At 53.2% G+C, this 19,703-nt stretch overlaps 7 protein-coding genes across 7 annotated transcripts; 1 reads left to right on the forward strand and 6 right to left on the reverse strand.

Moving 5' to 3' along the window:
* Positions 1-873: 873 nt before the first annotated feature.
* Positions 874-1,743, reverse strand: AA0111_g9224 (hypothetical protein; the record flags this gene model as incomplete). The annotated part of the gene is made up of 1 exon (XM_028655759.1): positions 874-1,743. The coding sequence occupies one exon, from the start codon at positions 1,741-1,743 to the stop codon at positions 874-876; it is 870 nt and encodes a 289-aa protein (XP_028503208.1).
* Positions 1,744-2,076: 333 nt separating this feature from the next.
* On the reverse strand, positions 2,077-5,925 carry AA0111_g9225 (hypothetical protein; the record flags this gene model as incomplete). Its single annotated transcript, XM_028655760.1, has 3 exons — positions 2,077-2,616; positions 2,664-3,270; positions 3,320-5,925. 3 exons carry the CDS (start codon positions 5,923-5,925, stop codon positions 2,077-2,079), a joined length of 3,753 nt encoding a protein of 1,250 aa, XP_028503207.1.
* Positions 5,926-6,862: 937 nt separating this feature from the next.
* Positions 6,863-8,251, reverse strand: AA0111_g9226 (Ornithine decarboxylase; the record flags this gene model as incomplete). Its single annotated transcript, XM_028655761.1, has 2 exons — positions 6,863-7,923; positions 7,975-8,251. 2 exons carry the CDS (start codon positions 8,249-8,251, stop codon positions 6,863-6,865), a joined length of 1,338 nt encoding a protein of 445 aa, XP_028503210.1.
* Positions 8,252-9,282: 1,031 nt separating this feature from the next.
* Positions 9,283-12,345, reverse strand: AA0111_g9227 (hypothetical protein; the record flags this gene model as incomplete). The annotated part of the gene is made up of 1 exon (XM_028655762.1): positions 9,283-12,345. One exon carries the CDS (start codon positions 12,343-12,345, stop codon positions 9,283-9,285), a length of 3,063 nt encoding a protein of 1,020 aa, XP_028503209.1.
* Positions 12,346-14,401: 2,056 nt separating this feature from the next.
* On the forward strand, positions 14,402-15,395 carry AA0111_g9228 (hypothetical protein; the record flags this gene model as incomplete). Its single annotated transcript, XM_028655763.1, has 2 exons — positions 14,402-14,549; positions 14,599-15,395. 2 exons carry the CDS (start codon positions 14,402-14,404, stop codon positions 15,393-15,395), a joined length of 945 nt encoding a protein of 314 aa, XP_028503216.1.
* Positions 15,396-15,884: 489 nt separating this feature from the next.
* On the reverse strand, positions 15,885-17,279 carry AA0111_g9229 (hypothetical protein; the record flags this gene model as incomplete). Its single annotated transcript, XM_028655764.1, has 1 exon — positions 15,885-17,279. The coding sequence occupies one exon, from the start codon at positions 17,277-17,279 to the stop codon at positions 15,885-15,887; it is 1,395 nt and encodes a 464-aa protein (XP_028503215.1).
* Positions 17,280-17,725: 446 nt separating this feature from the next.
* On the reverse strand, positions 17,726-19,515 carry AA0111_g9230 (putative methionine--tRNA ligase; the record flags this gene model as incomplete). The annotated part of the gene is made up of 6 exons (XM_028655766.1): positions 17,726-18,034; positions 18,083-18,934; positions 18,984-19,115; positions 19,169-19,255; positions 19,307-19,378; positions 19,426-19,515. The coding sequence occupies 6 exons, from the start codon at positions 19,513-19,515 to the stop codon at positions 17,726-17,728; spliced, it is 1,542 nt and encodes a 513-aa protein (XP_028503224.1).
* Positions 19,516-19,703: the final 188 nt, after the last annotated feature.

Here is a 19,703-nt window from a genome sequence, read left to right on the forward strand (position 1 = left end):
GCCCCGTTTACACGCTGGCACAGCTTCCTTGACACTCTTCATGCTCCTCACCACTATCAAGTGTCCCTCTATCGCCCCTACAGTTGCGCTCCAATGTCAGCCCTCCATGCCATGTTCGTGGGAGGGAGCTGGCAATGAGGGGTACACGGGCACGTGAGCAGCTCCAGGGTCTGCCCTTTCACCGGCCACCCCCTTCAGCTACCTCACTCGCTCCCTAAAGTCTTGATTCGCGGCTTGTGCCATTGCGTCGTCCTGCACTCATCTTACTCCAGTTTGCCTTCAACGTCTACATCCACCCGTCACACCAGTCGAGCTCTGAAGCGCGGCCGCCAGCGAGAGGCTGGCTCCTAGACTGCCGTCCCATGTCCAAGTGGGGGCCAATCAGTGCACCTTGGAAACAGCTAGAAAACCTGGACGGAAGCTGTTGCGTTGCGACCTCTCTGCGCCATGATTCGTGTCACGTTGCGGTCAAGTACCACGGCCAAATCCCAGAGACCAGAGCCGCTAGCTCTCCGTGTCACATGTGGCTGATGCACATGTATCCACACAGCAGCTGCACGCTACTCAATATCGGCGCGCATGTTGTGAATTTGCCTGAATACCAAGGCAGTCGTTTGTATCTAACTGTTCACACGGGCAGCGTTGTTCCCGCCCGCTGCATATGCACGCCACAACGTCTTATCTAAAACCAACCGTTTTCATCTCGGCACCACCTCATCGTGCACGGCTGCCATGGGGCCCTTCATCCGTTGCACCCGTGAACTGCATTGACGGGTACTGTAGCACATTTACGGCGCGGCGCAGGGCCATGGCTGTGCACTGGAGCTTCTGTAGCTCTTTGAAGCTGTTTCATAACTGCCATTGCATCGTGCTTCACATTAACAACCGCCACACACCCAACATCAACGCCGCAGTACCAGTGCAGACTCCCATCAGCCACTGTAGCGTTGAGAATTTGACGGCCTCTAGTCTCTCCCTCAGCTGCGCCGTCTCCTGCTCAATCCTTGTCTCCGTCTCCTTGAGCTTCAGTTCCTGCACGTTTGCCTCTTCTCTAATGCGCCCCTTCTCCAGGTTCAAGTCTAGTCTCACCGATGCCTGTGTCCGTTGTATCTCGTCCCGTAAGCGCGAATTCAGCTTTGCGAGCTCGTTTGTAAGACGCTCATGCGATGCGCGCGTGAGGCTGGATTCAGTCGAGTCGGCCGTCATGAGTTCGGAGCGGAGTTTGGCAAAGTCGACTTTCTGCGTGTAGGTGGCTTTCTCTTGGTCTTCACGAAGGACCATGGTGCGTGTGAGGTTTTGGATGCTGTACAAGTTAGTTGGCCATTTTTTGAAAAGTCGTGCAGTGACTTGCCTCTCCTCGATTACATCGCCGAGAACCCTCATCATGCCCTCGGCTTGCTCTTCTGTGAACCCTTCCTCCTTCAATCGCTGCACAAACTTGAGCGTGTCGAAGTGATGGTCCTTGGAATGCTGTGCAGTTGCGCTGAAGTTGCGCCGAAACTCCAGAGCCGATGCATGACCGCTTGCATATTGTGGCGATGTCTTTGGCCACAGTGTACGTGGTCGTGCTTGGAGTGGTAATGACTTCGGAAAGGCAGCGCGACTCTCGGAAGCTATACAGGACCTATGCCGACCCTGCTCCAGTGCACCCAGCGCTGCTGGCCGTGACACCCTGGCGTGCCATGATATCTGCGGTAGAAGGAATCGTGGTATCGCTGTCGCTTGTCTTGCAGGAGCTGCCATGTTGTGGATGTTGTGGTTTCGGTCCCGTCTCGCTGTCGAGAATTCAAAGGCCGCGGATAGCCATAGCCAAGCCTTGCAGATGTCATTGCCGAATTGGGAAAACCATTCCACGCCTCCAAGACTCTACAAAGGTTCGAGCTTACGAGATTTCTGTTGAGATTATCATTAGAGGAGCTTGGTCATGTGTCGTTGGTGAATGCATAGAAAAGCTGTTCATCATTGCTTGATATCATATTGAAAGAGTTCGCCCAACATTCCACCCTGAAAGCATATACAACGCTTGCTATGCATCCTATCGCTGAATAAGAAGAAAACAGAAAATCAACCATCCGTCTATCTACCATACTCCAAGCTGGGCACGATGACTGGTCCGTACTTCATGGGCGCACTATATCCACCATCGTTTTGCACCATAAAGTCGACTGCCAGGCTCAACTTGCCACTACCGTGCCCAGGGACCGCCTGACCAAACGTCCCATTGACGATCTCTGGATCATAAATGACGCATGCAACGTAGTTCCTTCTTCCCATTAGTCTCTTGTACTCTCGTGGCTGACCGTTGACATCTTGAGTGAAGATTTCCATCATGTCTTCCTTGGTGTCGCTTGGTTGATTGTTGCTGCGATGTCCGTTCTGGGGTACGTAGAGGGCACGGTTGTTATGGAGTAGTCGCAATACATAGTTTCCAGGCGGACCGTTGACCACTGATGATGAGATGATTTGGTACATTGTCTTGTGGTCTTGAGGTCTCGACGGGTCGTGAACAAGACCAGCACCACAACAGTCGACCGCACCAGAGAAGAACGTCATCCGTAACGACTTGTTGTGGGCGATACCTTGGAGTGTACGGATCAAGTACGTTCGTTCGAGGTCCTACGGCATGTTAGTAAATTGGATCACAGTAGTTAGGAGCTACCAACTTTTGAATCGTGCGTCCACTGATCTCTTAGCTCGTCAAGCAGATCAATTTCTCCAAAAGGACTCAAGACTCCACTCATCAGACCGGACTTGCCAATAGCTTTCTTGACAGAATTGAAGCCATCGCCAACGACACTCTTAGCACCAACGACACCAGCGACACCAGCCGTCACCTTTCCAAGCATGTTGAAAGTGCCAGTGACGGCTTTCTTACCAGTGGCCATTGAGTGAGCGAGATGTTCCACAGACTCCAGGCGAGGATACACAATAGGAACAGGAACCATCCAGATGCAGTGCTGAACACTCGGCGGCAATGTCGCAACTTTAGGGAAGATACCTTGATACGTCGGCCCTGCCATGACTTGATGCGGGTTGCGTTCAGAGCGACAATCAGGCCCAACAACCGTGACACAAGGACCCAGGTACTTGATAAAATGCCAGCCTGTACCTGTAACAGTGAAAAGGTCCATGTCGTTGTTGACATTTCGGAGGATCTCCAGCGTCGTGTGGTGTTGGAAGAGCAGGTACATCTCAATACCCAATCTTCCGATGTTCTTGAACATGTTCGAGAACTGCATGTACTCAGGGTATGATCCAAAGCCATCGAAACTAGACATTGTTAGAACTGCTTGCTGTTTCACACTCAAAATGCACTTACATGTCATGGTCATCCAGAGCAAGGATGTGAGGTATCTGTGCGAACGCTTCACGCAAATGTGGCTGATCGAAGTGACTTGTGTAGTAATGGAAATATGCGTGGCAAACATCTTCTTCATGCTTCGCAGTCCACGGCGCATTCTTCCGGATCTCTTTCCCACTTGTCGCCGTCCATTGCTTTAGTAGGGGAAGTTCTTTCCATAGTCGGTCGGCGTAAATTTGGCCACCAAGACCCAGCTGTACATGGAAGCCACCACACTCGGCATTCTTCTGTAAGATATCCTTCCACATCAGACCCACACCGCCGAGCTTCGCTCTCTCGTTAGCATTGACGTTCAATGCAAAGTCGTTGCCAGAATGAGCGATGAATCGCCAGCTTGTCTCATGTCGTCCTGCTACCAAGAACTCAAAGCGAGTGCAGCCCAGGTGGGAAGTGATGGCATAGGTCCACTTCGCTGCATGCTCTTCTTCCATCCTCAGGTCGATATCATATCGATAAAAGATCCATGTTTGATGTGTGTAGATAGGATTGGCTTTGAGTTGTCGTGGATTAGGGGACAAATCTGTGCTCTGATGAATGTGAATTGTAGGTGGATGGGGCGTGTTTGTGATAAGCAGGATTGAACCTAGCCACAGACCCCGTTCAATGTCCATGTTGGTGTATCTGAGGTAGGGTCCAAAGTAGACGCCATTGGTAGGAGCGACCTTGTATTGATCCACACCAGCCACCGGAGGTGGCCCAGTGAAGCCGGCGGTAGTGGTTGGAGTTGCAAGCGGTGCCATGCCAAAGTCTCCAGGAAAAGTAGCAGTTTGTGGAGCAAAACCAGGCGATGCGATAGGGGCCTTGCCAAAGGATGGAGATGCCAAAGGACCGCCGACGAATGTACCTGTTGGAGACATGGGCTCGTTCAAGTTCAAAGGTGTCGGGCCTTTGGGAAATTCCCACTGTGTAGATTGTGTGGGCAAATGAATATAGTAATACTGGCCGGAGCTGGGGTCCAGATGTGCTATCCAGCCCTCAGGAAGCGGTGGAGGCGAGGCAGGCCCGGGTCCTGGACCAGGAGCCGGACTTGGTGTGTGGGTGGGCTGGGCAGTTTGTATTTGAGGAGGGAATTGGTTTTGCGTAGGCGTTGGTGCGACCACGGTAGCAGGTTGTGAGGGTCCAGGTTGCGGGCGCGTATCGTTGGCAAACGCAGGATGACCTTGGTTGGGGTCAGAGAAACTAACGCCTTGAGCTACTGGTTGTTGGCCCTTCTCGTTGGGATAGCTGCTGGCTTGTCCTGTTGGCGGGGTTGTGATACTTGAGTACGCTGGTGGTGGCTCTTCATTCAGGTTCATACGTCCCATCTCGTGATTGAGTGGGTGTTCTGGGGGTACGTTCGTGTGCGGAACATTTGTAGGAGGAGGTGAAAATCGAGTGTTTGGTGCCTGTGGAAGAGGACCCTGCGGAGGGGTGCTCGAGGGAGGAACCTGATCCATACCCTGGTATACCGCCGGTGGACCATGTGGATTGCCTCCAGGTTGCTCGGTGGGTGTCCATGGTCTCCTCACTGGTTGTTGCTGGCTCGGCTGTGGGGTTGAGAGAGCGGGTCTGGGCTGCTGGTTGGCATAGATCTGGTTGCGCTGAGCAGCTGCCGCGTTCTGGGCACTTTGCGCTTGGAGGTTGGTGAGGGTGGAGGTTCCTGCAATGCCAGCTGCGGCAAAGCGCGCTTCTATGCCACCGCCAGAGGGAGGAATAATGGGTGTCTCGGGGGGTGGTGGGGAGCCTCTCTGTGCCCTTACAGTGGACGTCGAAGCAGTGGAGCTCATGCGATTGACGTCCATGGGCGTAGGCACCTTGAGCACCGGCTCATTCTGGTTAGGACCTGTGTATACGACTGGAGCAGCGGGAGCAGCAGGAGCCGCGCTGGGGCCGGCAGCGGGCGGAGGGAAGTACTGCTGGTGGTATTCAGGGTATGGGTTGTTCGCGCCTACATCTTCACTGCCCTTTCTCTGTGGCGCCTTCTGGAACAGACCTTCTTTGTCAGGAGTCTCCGGGCCTGGCGAGTCTGGGAGTGGCTTCGGCGCTGTTCCTCTCCGCTCTGCCAGGCGTGAAGGCTGGATGGAGCCATCTGGATTCCTTGCGCCATAACCACTTATCGTCGGTCGGTTGGGGTCGTTGGCGTCGAAGCGAGCGCGCTGGCTGGGCGACGTGGGACTTGGTCCTGTCGCACTGGAACCTCTCCTTCGCCCATCGGCGCTCTCAGGGGGCGTGGCATTCTTCGCACGGCGCTCCCTCTCGCTGAGCGGCGTATATCTGCCTGTGCCTAGGGTGGGCTGTACATTTGGCGGCCGATCCGTGTCGGGGTAGGGAAGAGGGGCGTTGGGCGGACTTGTAGGCGGCGCGGGGAACGAGGGCATGGGCGGAGGGCGCGAGAAGGCGGGCTGGCTCGAGCTGCCGGCCGAGTCTGTTCGCGGGGGCGGGCTCTTGCCATCGCGACCCTTTTGTATCCTCAGAGGACCAACCGTGGGAATGATGGGCGTGTCAGGGTTGTTGTTGTTGTTGTTGCTGTTGTCGTATCGCAAGAAGAGCTCCTCGTCCGGCCGGCCCTGCTTGCGCCCGTCCATGGTGGTGGAGCGCGCGACTGTGTGGGTTTACAGCGACAGTACCTGATCGCCGGCGATGGCAGGCGTAAACTTATTTTTGGCTACGGGTGCGGATAGCTCGACGTGCGCAGGGTGTGGGTGTGGATGGCTGCTGCTGTGGGTGGGGTAGTGGCTCGTGGCTCGTGGCTCAATACATATGACGCTGCCGGGCGAGGGGTGCATCAATGGTACATGAATCCGGACCCCTAGGTTTATATGCGAGAAAAAGACGGACCACGGCAAATACGCCTGTCGCCTGCTTGTTTCTACGCGATACTGCTGACTTACGTAGCCTGTCGACCATGGCCCCCTCCAAGACTTGGGCTGCGGCGGGTCTCTCTATACCCATCACCCTGGGCCTCTGAGCGCTGTCCCATGTGATTGGGCATGTCGACTTTACGCGCTGGCGACCGAATTTGCGGCCACTCCTGATCACACTTGGCGGCGCATACGAGCAGCATCCAGTACCTGATGTGGCACGCGCTACCACCTTGTCCCAGCGAATCAAACCCTCTATCCCCTCAAGCTGTCTGTGGCTGGTGACCTCCACGATCATCGACGCATGGCGGGCCGCGCAGTGCAGCGGGCCGAAATCTCTGTCAACATCCGCAAGGCACGAGTTTTCACTGCTCGGCAGTTTCATCTCTCCAGAGATCCCAGCCACCTCTGCGCAAATAAGAAGGCGCCAGTCATATAGGTAAGAAACACGGTCAAGAGTAAACACGCCAGATACGACACCAATGGAGGCTCAGCGCACCATATTCCGCAATATACGTCGTTTAGGATTATGAAATACGCAACATCTATAGAATCTATCAAACTTTTAATCAAACGTTTCCCGCCCTTCTCTCCTTTCTGCATGCCCGCCATTACACGTCTGCCAGATACTTTCGCAAAGAACAACACTCCACTAGAACATCTACATGTCCATAAGAGCGGCAGCACCAGACTCGCTGCACACGTAGACAACGTCGTGGCTGTCGCTGAAGCCGTTGAAGCGAGTAGCAGAGCACTTGGTGTATGCACCCATTTCTTCAAAGTAGAGCCAGTCACCGACATCAAGTAGCTCGGGGAAGGTGCATGAGGATGAGATGACGTCGATACCGTCGCATGTCGGACCCCAGATGGAGTACTCGACCTGGGACGGAGTGTCATATCCAGAACGACGCACATCGTACAGGACGTCGTTGCCGTTCTTCAGTACACGCGGCACAGGGTGCTGATGATCGAAGATGATGCTGGAGAAGTTGCCGTAGACACCGTCGTTGAGGTACAGCATGTACGAAGTAGTGCCGAGGGTAGCATCAGTAACAGTGCGACGAGCGATGACGTGGCACGCGATGGTGAAGGCCGTGGAGACATAGTAGCGTCCAGGCTCCCCAATGACGCGGATGTGGGGCGGGAAGTACTCATCCAAGGCAGTAGACAAGACTGCGGCCATGGGCTCGAAGGTGACATCGCCGGTAAAGCCGCCGCCCACATCCAGGGTATGCATGTTGAAGCCGAGCGCAGACGCCTGGTCGAAGACAAACCGAGCGTCCTGAACAGCCTTGATGAAAGCCTTGGGGTCCGATGCGCCAGAGCCAACGTGGAACGCAACTCCAACAACATTAAGCTCCAACTTCTTGGCTAGCTCCAAGAGCTCCGCAGTCGTGTCCAAAGCAGCGCCGAATTTCTGGCTGAGTCGGCACAAGCTGGCCGAGTCATCAGTCAAGATGCGCAGGTACAGCTCGGCGTCGGGGAAGAGCTGCTTGGTCTTGTAGAGCTCATCAGCATTGTCGAATGTCATCTGCTTGACACCAGATTGAGCGGCGTAGCGAACATAAGACTTGGTCTTGCAGGGCTGCGCATAGATGATGCGCGAAGGGTCGACGCCCAACTTGAGCACAGTCTCAATCTCGTTCTTCGAGGCACAGTCGAAGCCGAGGCCCAGCGCAGTCATAAGGCGCAGCACTTGGGGGTCGGGGTTGCACTTGACGGCTGCGACATGTTAGCGGCGTCCCAAGACGACATGGAATGCGACCGACTTACCATAGTGCGGCTTGACACGGCCTAGATTCTTCTTCCAGCGCAAATGCTGGCGGTAGACCTCGCCCAGGTCGGCGACGAAGAAAGCATCTTCCTCGCCCACACTGCAGGTATCAGGATCAATAGCCTCGACACGGCTCTTGAGAGCGTCGGCAATCAGCTGCTTGGATTTCCAGGCGCCATGATTGTCAACACTACCAGCGGAATAGGTGCTGAACGACTGTATGTCTTTCAACGGGAACTGGTATTCTTCGGTAGTCGTGAGAGCAGAAGGTGCCATGCCCTTGGTGATGGGTGCTGACAGTCTGGTGGTTGAATGGGTTATTGTGCCGGAGCGTTAGGCCGTGTTAAGGTGGCTTGAAGGGTGTGAAGCCGAGGCTTGGTGTTGGGCGAGGTCTGGCCGCTTCCTCTGCGAGAGGAAGAACCGCTGATGGCGTCCTATGCGGCAGCTGAAGTTCGGGCTGCTCGAGTGTCTGGGTTGGAGACAGAAAGAAAAGACGCTCAAGCTCCTTCTTAGACGGCGACAAGACGCGGAGGGGGAATGTTGTTGAAAACGTGTGGCGCTGGTCGAGCAGAGACAACTTGAAGGTTGAGCAGGATCAGGGCCGAAGCCGTAGTGAGACGGGAGCCTTTGACGCGACCAAAGGCTGTCGGATGCAGGGGCTGAGCAGCAGCGAGCGGGCAGACGGTCGCTTTATAGAGGGCGACGTCTGGCAGGCGGTGAATATGGGGAATGGGTGAAGTGTAGGAGAAAGGGAGGCGATGGCGGGGAGCTGGAGTGACAATTTTCGCGCAGTTCGGTTGTGGTCCTGGAGTCTTGGACCGAACATTACTTAACATCCCTGCGCCGTCCTCGACCTGCAGCCACTAGCATTTCAGTCTGACATCACCGAGGCTCGTGCATGTAGCCCAGTGGTGCCTGATCGGCTCGATGGCACGCAGCGAGGCTGAGCGCTTGTTTTGCGCGAAAAACCGCGCATCCCGTGTATGCCCAATGCGACTCCCCTGCGTTGTGGGCCGACTGGCTCACTCAACACCCCAGGTTAGTTCACGAGCACATGTCAAATGGCGCACGGCAACTACAAGGCCAACTATCGGATGCGATATGTGTATATTATTTCCTTACTTGATTTGTGGAGTCGTGAATACAATGCGGGTCCATGCAATATCAACTCAAAACAGCAAGAACTCCATAATCCCCCCCATCCCAGTACCGAAATGCCGCTCTGTACGCGTGAATATATATGAAAGTGGAAAACATTCGTAACAAAGACAATGCAGCAATGAGTAGCTGCTTCTACGTGCGCGAGATCAGGACTGGTAGTGAATCATGATTGGGACATCGGAAAGGTCCACGCCGTATTGGTGCTGGTAGTGCAGCGACTTGACCGATGCGTGGCTGTGGAGAGATCGCGTACCTGCGCTGCCTCCGATGCCTGCCCCGCGTTCGTAGTTGTACTCCAACCCCCCACTGAACCGATCCCATTTCGACATGTTGTTGGGAGCCTTGGCTTGTTTTGGTGGAGTTGTCTGGGGGCTTCTTTGAGGAGTCGTCTCGACTGGGGTTCCATTGTCGGCTGTGAGATCCGATTCTGATCCCATGTCCAAGTTGACGTCTGAATACAAACGTTCTCCCAAAGTCCTACGGCGCTGCTTCCAGATCTGCGAGTGCGTCTCCCAGTTCACGGGAGTCTGCGAAAGCCTCTGCGGGGGTGAGTCGTATTTGCCCACAGGCTGGGACATTCTCTGGCTGCGAGAACTCATGCTGGGAGCAGCCCGGGGTCCCTGAGGCTTAACAGGTTTCGGAACGGTAAGTCTGGTAGTGTCGATGGAGGGCACCGGTGGCACATCGACGATCTGCGGGCGAAGCTTCGAAGCAGTGGCCTCGCCGGATTCCCTGTGCAGACTGTGGTAGCTTTTTCGTCGCTGCTGGGGAGGTGGCTTCCGTCCAGCGACTGATAGATCCTTGCTATGAAGGCGCGCAAACTCCGCCGCAGCCTTGCTATCCATGCTCACCATAGACTTTGCTCGGGGCAAGGAATTGCCAAGTTGGTGCGGGTGGGTAGGAGAACTCAAGCTCTCCCTGCGAGTGTCGGGCATGGCAATATCATACGGGGAATTACCAAGAGACGTGGTGATAGTACCCAGATGAACCACGTCGAGTGCGGCATGCTCGGGTTTTTTCTCAACCTGGTTCTTTCCGGATGAAGACTTTCTCCGGAAGAATGATAGACTCCTTCGACGACCATGAGCAGGGGGCGTAGGTGGTCGCTCTGGTTCCAACTCAGCCAACTGCTTGAATTCGGTTTGGCAGTGATCAGGGCCGTGATCAGCAGGCTCGTCTGCGACAACGTGTTCCTTTGTTGGATAGGTGTGCGTCAAGCAATCGATTCCTGGAGTGTTCGATACGCGTCGTTCAAACTTGGCACGCACCTTGGTTGGCACCTCAGGGATTGTCCCTTCTGGAATTGGCTGGCAGGACTGAACAACTGGGTGCTCCGGTTGTGACTGACGTCGCTTAAGGAAACGCTTCTGCGACTTGGAAGATGCACTGTCGAACGATGGTCGCGAACCAAGAGATCTAGGCGTGTTGGGTGAGTCCAGAGACTCTGACGCCGAAGACCTGGCAGAAGAACTCGTAGACGGAACTGGGCTGTTCAGCGCTGGTACATGTCGGGCCATCTGTGCGTGCTGTGTAGCTCGAGCTGGTGAGTGTCCATCAGAGTCACTGTTCGCAGGCGACAGATCGGCGTCCTGGTGACTCTTCTTTGCAAGGACAGAACGTCGAGTTCCTTGTTCCTGGCTTGCATCGACCATTTGGGGAGAATCGCTACACCGATGACATAGGATCGAGGCAGCGTTCTCCGACTGTTCTTGACCCATTTTCCTGAGACTCACAGCGGATGAGTAACCAGAATCAGTCGTTCGTGGTGGTGGTCTCTGATTAGCCTTGCTCTTTGGTTTCGGCGCAGTGGGCGCATTTGATGTTTCAGAAGGATTCGAAACTTTGATCTCAGGCTGAGGCTTGGGTTCTTCCATGGCAGTCTCCCTGACACTGCGAGGAGTTCTCATTATATCAGCCGAATCACTGTTTTCTGGCCGGAAGAACATAGCAGTTTCCTCGGATGCGAAGAAAGGGCTTAATGGTATGTCGGCTTGGTAGCTCTCTGCAATTTCAGATGCGCTGTGCTTGCGCTGGTGCGAATGTTGATGGGACTTTTGAGACTCGTTTTCGGTAAGCGGGTTTGGATCCCTTGGACAAGAGACCGACTCAGCTGCAACACCACTAGCCATAATTTCTGCATCGTAAGGAGCGGGCATTTCGTTTGCTTCCAGTTCGTAGAGCGGGGAAGGCGTTGGGACAACAGCTGACTTGCTCCTTGTATGGGCCCGTCGACGTGTGGACTTCATAATCAGTGGGCTGGAGCTGGCCTCCGTTGCTGAGAAGTAGTCATCGTCCACTGACTTTTGCCCTTCAAGAGCTCTTGTGCTAGGTACGGGCGATGCTGCGCCGTTTGTGACTACAAGAGTTCCTAGCTTCAGGCTTCCCAGATGCGCATAGTCCTGCTCCGAGGGTGTAGCGGCTCGAGCAGTAGTGGACTCACGAGCTTCGTCAGACAAACGAAGCACTGTCTGAGGGGCCAAGTGAGAGTTTCCCTTTGGCTTGCACTGCCATTTTGCCTCTTCTTCGGCATCGAGCTTGGGAGCTTTCCACGAGTTCCACGTCCTGCGACGCCCTTCAACTGGTGAATGTCTGGTGCCTACTCCAGGCGTCTGGATGATTGATTGTCGACGTGTGAGCGAAGAAGAAGACCTGTCAACTAACGAAGTTCTTCGACTAACGGGTGCCTCAGCCACTGGCAGTGCATGCTCTTCAGGTGCTTCTAACACTTCCTGCAGCGCCGCAAGTTCTTCTGGCGTACCATTCTTTTTGACTTGTTGTAGAAGTCGAATTGCCTCAGCGATATCGACATGTGACACAGAAGCCAAAGACAACTTTGAATCCGCCAGACCAGCAAGCTGAGCTGCGGAGCCTTGTTTACTTCCAAAACACGACAATGAATTCGATCGTGAATTGGTCCTGGAGTTGGTTCGCGAGTTTGATCTTGAAGCGACTGTCGATGCACGACCACGCGTCTTCGCAATCTCCCCTAAACCATCATCCTTGTGCATCCAGATGTTGGGGTCGAATTCGGTGGCAGTAGGTGAAAGTAGGGCGTCTTTGATTTGCTGGCGCCCTTCAGGGCTGAGGTCTGCCGGTCGCGAGGTTATGGGCTGCGCTGAGTCGACCTTTACAGCTCCACTTGCGGAATTGGTGTTGGTCTTCGGTTTGGAAAGCTTGTTGTGATTCGTGCTACTGGGTTGGTTCCCCATGTTGACAGGTGGTAGTGGGGTTAGAGAGCGACGGCGCTCAAGACTATTGGGAACGATGCATCGGGATTGTGATAGCTAAAGAACGAGTTAATGGTAGTTCGTGCCTGCTGGACAGAATGTCAGTCCCGCGGCATACCTTTATAAAGCTCTATGAGCATGCAACGTTATCTATCCGGAGGTTGGCGTGAAGATATGAAAGCGTAGTCCGGTGGTACACTAGGACTGGCGGACCATGTGGAGGGATATCGAAGAATAAGTAATATGTCCCCGCGCGAACAGGCGTCTAATGCAGTCGGCTACAAGTGTCAAGGATGCTGGGCCTGGAATTACCAGTGCTGCATGTTGCAGGCAAAGACAGAGCTGGTCCAAGTAACAACAAACTTGGAAGAAGCTCGACATGAAACCGGACAATGCAGGCTACATCGAGGATTGAAGTGATCTGCCAATCAAGATCGCTCAACGCACGAGCACCGAAGCCAACCAAGGCGGGGCGTCGTGCTGCATGCGCAACGCGAAGGCTGGATCCCAGCTGCTTTTTGCCGTATCGGTGAACCTAACGGCTATCGGACCTCTGCAAGTCTCAGGCCATGGCAAAGTGAAAAGTCCAGCATCCACAAGTCGTGCAATGACTTTACATGATCCACACCAGGAAAACCTGACCGAATCGGCCTGCTGTGGCCGTGCCGATATACGCGTCCCGCGATATATAGAGTGGCTGTGCGCCCCGTCAGTGCCTGGCCATGCTATCGCCAGTTTGCTGGTGTTCCCTGGTCCATGCATGAACAGTTCGCGCGGTACCGTCGTCCTTCCTTTTGCTGCAACTCTTGTTGCGGACACATGAACCTGTCGATCTCGGGTTGAGCAAACCGTGGGTAATCTCCGATCAACAGTCCCATCTTCATTTCAGCGTCGCATTGTGATTGCCCTAGGATCCTGGCCACGCACATTATCACCGTCGCCACGTACCTGCAGGACAAGTAGTCACCGCTATTCCCCTACCGGCCATGGGACAACTGGCAGCATACTTTTGTTGGACGAGAAAATAGCAGTAAGTAGGCTGATTAGGTTGGACGTCCGGAGCGCGACAGACACGATACATTTGCGCAACGCACCTACCAAGGCTCTGGATAAAAGCCCGGATCCGTTGACTGGCCTCGAAACCATATTGCATGCTGGTATACACTTGCGCCAGCAACAGGCCATGTTGGAGTTCGGCATGGTCTTATAGGGCTTTTCAAGGCCGAAGCGCTGAAGGCCTGGATGTTGCACATGCTTAGCAGCGCTCCACCTGGCGACGGAGCGACAGCCGCGAACAGGCCGCGCAGTACTGCCGAACATTACAGATCACATGGACCAGTTGATGTGAGGTTTCTTGTTACGACACCAGCCAGGTCCATGGGGGTTCCACCATAGCGTCGACGTTGAAACCCTGTGTTGTGTTTGAGCGAGGTCGAGTTTTGCGACGCTCCGCTTGGAAATCTGCCATCGGTGATGCATGTGGCGGTCCTGGACGCGTGAGAGACAGGGCGTTAGTCCGCATCGCGGCTTTGCAGAAGCCACACCCGCAGAGGCTCACTGTCCCAACATCATCATTGCTTCGATATCAAATTTCGTCCGAAGGTATTCGGACGCGTCCATGATCTTCAATTCGACGCAATCGAAGACTCTGCGCCTTGCCTGGTGACGTTGAATAGGGCGATCGAATCGGACCCGGCGGCATCTTACGCAAGCTGGCTTAGTCTTAGAGACGTGACATCATAGTCGCGTCTAGCAACAACATAGTTTGTATGAGACTTTCGTCGCGCCGCGGACTGTCCATTATTCATCTCTGCCTTGGTCCCTCCTCTTTATCATAGCTTTGCTCCCTGTTGCTGATCGCGCTGTCGTCTGTTGTCTGCTTCATTTTCATCACCTTACCATCTGGTCGCGTGTCGTGCTACCCAATTCCGCAGCTTCCCGTCGCAGGCGCAGTGAACCTCCCTAGCAGTTACACCAGAGAGCTCGTTGTTACAACACCCACATACGTCAGAGCGACGCCCAAGGAAGCTCACTCGCCATGTTGGGACTTTCGTATTGGGTCGTTCCCATCTTCTCCGCAGTAGTATGGACCGCCATGCTTATCACCATGTTGGTCTATTGGGCGGCCACGGGCAAACCTCACTATTCTACAATGAGCCCAGGGCAAAACATTCCTTACATATCTGGTGAGTTGCACGATACACACAACCAAGCATACATGCTAACGACATAAAGATATTGGTGCGGACTACCTGAAGGCTATGTTCATCGCCATGTCAGCCGTGACAGTTGTCACTTTTGATCTCGCCTTCATTTTCGAGCGCTGGCTACGACACACGAACAAACTTGCACCAAACACATCTCACTGGCAGAAAATTTACTCTCTGTGCGCTACTATTGCCGCCATTGTTGGTGCGGCCGGTCTGATACTGCTCACCATCTTCGATTGCAAGAACCACAACAGACTGCACAATATCTTCCTTGGTGTATTCATCATTGGTTACATCGTCTCAGCAATCTTCATTTGCTGGGAGTACCAACGCCTAGGTATTCACTACCGGGAACATTCCATCCTCAGAATCTCTTTCTGGATCAAGCTCTTTTTCATCATCACCGAGGTTTGCCTCGCTATCGCCTTTGCAGTCTGCTCCAAGCAGGACATTTGGAACGTAGCCGCTGTTCTTGAATGGTGTGTATCCTTCATCTACTGCTTCTACGTGTTCAGCTTCTTCATCGATTTCCTACCCGCCACACGTTCAAAGCACCACCAGTCCAAGCAGACCGAGATGCAAGTGTTCGAGGAAAGCGGCGAGACAGAACGGAACCACATGGGCGATGGCGCTGCCGATAGCCAGCAATACTACCGTGGCAACTCGCAGATGGCCGTACCCCAGACCAACGGCTACACAAACGGATACACAAATGGCAACACCTACACCAACGGGAACTCTAACGGTTATGTATCGCATACTGCGAATGGATACCCGAAGCCCGCAGTGGACCCATCCCCACTTCCTTCGCATAATTTCTAAATTCTCCCTGTATACCCTATTTTGTACATGTTGTTTTTGCGTTGAGCTTTTGGCAAACAGATATACCACTAGCGTTGTTTTTTTCTTTCGTTCTCAATCGTACTGCATAGTGACGGTTTTGTAATGACGCATGCATGAAGAGTGTCCCAGCGGAGGACTTGTGTACGAGTAAATGACAATTAAACTGGCATATAATGAAATAAGATAATATTACGTCACTGTTCTCACTTTACTATCAACCAGATTATATCGAGATATGTTCACAACAGCTATCGACTAAGACAAACGTGCTGTATACATCACATGTCCATATCCAGGACACTTCTAGAGAATACAGATGATATATTATTGTGGTATGACATCTTGGATTGTATGTTGGTAATATGATAGCTCGTTCATGCATATGCCATTTTCGGTGTGGTTCCAGTCCAGAACGCCAGATACATGCATAACCATACCCTCTATTGCTGTTCCTGAGCTCGGTGGGAACTACTTGTAATATTTATTATCGCTATGCCTCTTCTTCTCGTACCTGTCCTCATCGTCGTATTCCTTGTCCCTTCTCCGTTTCTTGCGATCATCGGAATCACGACTCCTACTACGATCTTTTCTATCGCTCTTCCGTTTCGAGTCCCGACTTCTACTGCGGTATCGATCACGGCGTTTGTCTCTTCGGTCATCGGGGCTACGACTGCGTTCTCTTCGTTTTTCGCGTCTACGCTCGCTGTCGTAGTCGTCCTCCCGGGCTCGATCTTTCCGATTGTCTCGGCGGCGATCGCTATCATAGTAATCGTCCTTGTCTCGTCGACGGTCCTTATCTTTCCTCCGTTCGCTATCGTAATCGCCATCTCGTCGACGGTCGCGCTCGCGGTCATCTCGTCTCTCTCTCCGCTTCTCACGCCTTCGCTCATCGTCCTCGCTGTCATCGTGGTATCTGCTCTTGCTTCTCGGTGCCTTCTCGTCCGGGATCATGCTCTGTCGCTCAAGTTTTGCCTTGAGCTCCTCTTCTGTTATAACCTCGCCAGTGTGCTTGTTCCGCAACGTGACGGGATTATAGGTCTGCGTGACCTTCTTCCCTTTGCTCTTCCCACCACTCCATTCACCAAGCTCAACGCCTACAGCAGCCTCCTCCTTTGCGCCTATGCCAAGTAGCGCTGGCCGCCGCTTGATTTCTTTCGGTTTCGCAGCAACGCCGTTCTTGCCAATTTCTTCTCCATCTTTCCAGCCCATACCACGAAGCAGCGCCGCGCCAAATCCTTCAATGGGTGTAGCTTCATAGGCTTCGAGGGTGGGAGCGTCAGGCGCATTGTGAACGTCATTCAAGAACGCATCTTCTTCCGTCTGCACGGGAATGACGAGGTCATTATCGGTGGATTTACCGCTAATCAGCGCATCAAGAGCTTTCTTCTCAAGTCGCTGCTCCTCTGTAAGGTTGTCCTGCTTCATCTCCATAGGCTCTGGCGCTCCAGCCTCTGCAGCTCCGATCTCTTGTGATTCATCCTTCTTGATAATTGTAAGTCCATATTGCACCTTCGGCTCCTCCATCTTGCTCTCATCGACAGTCTTAGTCTCGGTCTGCGATTGTTGGTGTGGCGCTTTCGCAAGGTGTTTTCGCCGTGCCTCTGCGCGCCAATCGCGGTTCGGCAGAGCTGGAATGATGCGAGGTCCCTCCTTCTCCTTCTTCTCATTGGCATCAAGCGCGCCGCCCTCCGCTGCGTCCCATCCTGTGATCTCTTGTTGCGTATTCGAATCGTCTGGTTCGTCGTCACCAAGTAGAAGCTTGGTTTTTTTTGTGTCTTTCTGTGCGAGAGAAGATTTGAGTCCTGGCTTTGTCTTCAGTGCCCCCAGTGACATCTTGAAGCCGCCCGATTTGGGGGCGGCCATGATGGGCTGATCTCGTGTGGAAACGCGCGCGATGCTTTATTGTATCTTTACAGTCGTTGTGAGAGAATTCGCAGAATTTCGACAGTTCCGGCGCGAAGAGGGGTGGCGAACAGCGTGAAAGGTAGAGAGAAGTTGGTGATTGCGCTGCCGTGGGAAATGTTCGCGCGGAAATCCAAAAGTTCGCGCGATGATGTAGTCTTGGCATTAGGCCTCAGCAACATGTGATCAGCAAGCCTCGGTCGCTTTCATCTTAGATTGTAACCTGGGCTTTCTATTAAAGGCTATGCCTTGCGAAGATAATAGTTGCAGACAACAATAACTTTGGTAGTTAAGCCAGAGCGTCTAGGATGTCAAAGCAAAATCGGATTTGACAATTGCATCGCCTTTAATAAGCGAAATAATATACATTTGTTCAGCTCTAGGATAATCACACTAATATACATTTCCTACTCTTCACTTGGCAGTGGTGGGAACAGCACGCCCTTGTGTGCTGTGCCCAGCTCTACGAATGGAGTTCCATAGTCTAGATCAGCGCCAGGCTTGCAGTATTCAAAGGTTCTCCGATCGTGATGTACGCCCAACTGGTCTAGTAGCATTCTTGCCTTGTTCGGCATGTATGGCAGTAGTAAGATGCCTGTAATGCGAAGTGCTTCAGCAGCAAGATAGACAATCCTGTCGACATCTTCGCCGGGCTCGCCGGGGCCGTAGACTAGAACCTTGTCCCAGGGTTTCGACATCTGAAAGAACCAGTTTGACTAAGCTTTGTCAGTAGAGTGGCAATCCGAAAAAAAAGTCAGACTTACTCCTCGAATAAATTCAGCAATTTGAGACACAGCTTTGCGCGGATCGTAGGCATCAAAAGATGCGTCTACTTGCCAGGCAATCTTGGCGAGAGAATTATTCCAGAATCTGGAGCCGGGTCCTTCAGCCCACTCCTCCGTTGGCGTTCCACCAACACGTTCGACTGCGCCTCGGACGCTCCATTTCTTGCCTCGTGTAACACGAGAAGCTAGGTTGCCAAGCTGCTGGTTCAAGAACGTGTTGTACAATCCGATGATGCGACGATTATCGTAGTTTGCATCGTCCTGTATACCGCCTTCACGAACCATGTAGAAGCGCATAACATCCGATCCATATCGATTGAGGGCATTGAATGGATCGACAACCCTTCCAGTTGATTTGGACATCTTAGACCCCCCAAGTGTCCAGTGAGCGTGTGTCAAAATCTTCTTCGGAAGGGGAAGTCCAAGCGCCATGAGGAAGGCCGGCCAGTAAATGCAGTGGAATCGAACAATGTCTTTACCAATGACATGACAGTCTGCGGGCCAGCCTCCAGCTTGTTCACGGCCTGGTGCCCATGGGTATCCTGCCTTGGTCGCATAGTTCATGAGCGCGTCAAGCCATACATAAATGGTTTGTGAGTCGTCTCCAGGGACTCGGACACCCCACGCGAGTCGTTCATATGGTCGAGATATAGACAAGTCCTCCAATCCCGATTCAACGGCCTGCACAACCTCCTTCATGCGATATTCTGGTGCTATCCACTCGGGATTATTCTTGTAGAACTCCAGCAGTTTGTCCTGGAATGCCGAGAGCCGGAAATGATAGTTGATCTCCGAAGACCATTCTACTTCGCTGCCCGTTTCAATGGATGTCTGCAGGTTGATCAGCTCAGACAACTACCGTTTACTAGGCAGCGCATACCATAATCTTCCTTCCTGTCGGTGGGTCGAGATACAGTTGTACAGCTGACTGTGGGTAGAAGCATTCGTCGGTGACTGAGTACCACCCTTCATGCTTCTGCTCGTATATGAGACCCTTCTCTTGCAACAGGAACTGTCTGCCATCAGCTACCGTGGCTTTACATCAGCTGCTCCGGAGTCTCATACCCATGCATACTCGACAGCTTCCTTGTGTTCTCTATCCGTCGTCCGGACGAAATGATCGTTCGTGATCTCGGCTTTCCGTGCAAGTTCCTTTTGCAGGTAAGCAACAATGGTGTAGGTCCACTATGCGTACGTGCGTACCCTGAAGATCTCGGCGCCTTTATCACAAAAAAGTTTCGGATCAATGCCAGCCTTGGCAGCTGCTCGTTGGACCTACTGTAGTGTTAGTGCAATACCTTCATATTGTCAGGTAAAGCTACCTTCAGGCCATGTTCATCTGTCCCAGTACATAGCAATGCTGTCTCTCCTTTGAGCACATGCCACCGCTTGATGACGTCTGTGAGGACCATGGTATACAGGTGGCCGACATGAGGGGCAGCATTGACGTAAAATATTGGTGTGGTGATGTAGTAGGGCTTTTCGGAAGTCTGTGTGGTGATATGTCGTCGACCACAACCGCTACCATTATGGCAAGACGACGAAGCCCATAGTGATCGTCTCGAGAAGCTCGAAAACGCTCTTCTGATAGTAGGCGCCG

Source organism: Alternaria arborescens, assembly GCF_004154835.1.
Source record: "Alternaria arborescens strain FERA 675 chromosome Unknown contig_25, whole genome shotgun sequence".
Lineage (NCBI taxonomy): Eukaryota > Fungi > Ascomycota > Dothideomycetes > Pleosporales > Pleosporaceae > Alternaria > Alternaria arborescens.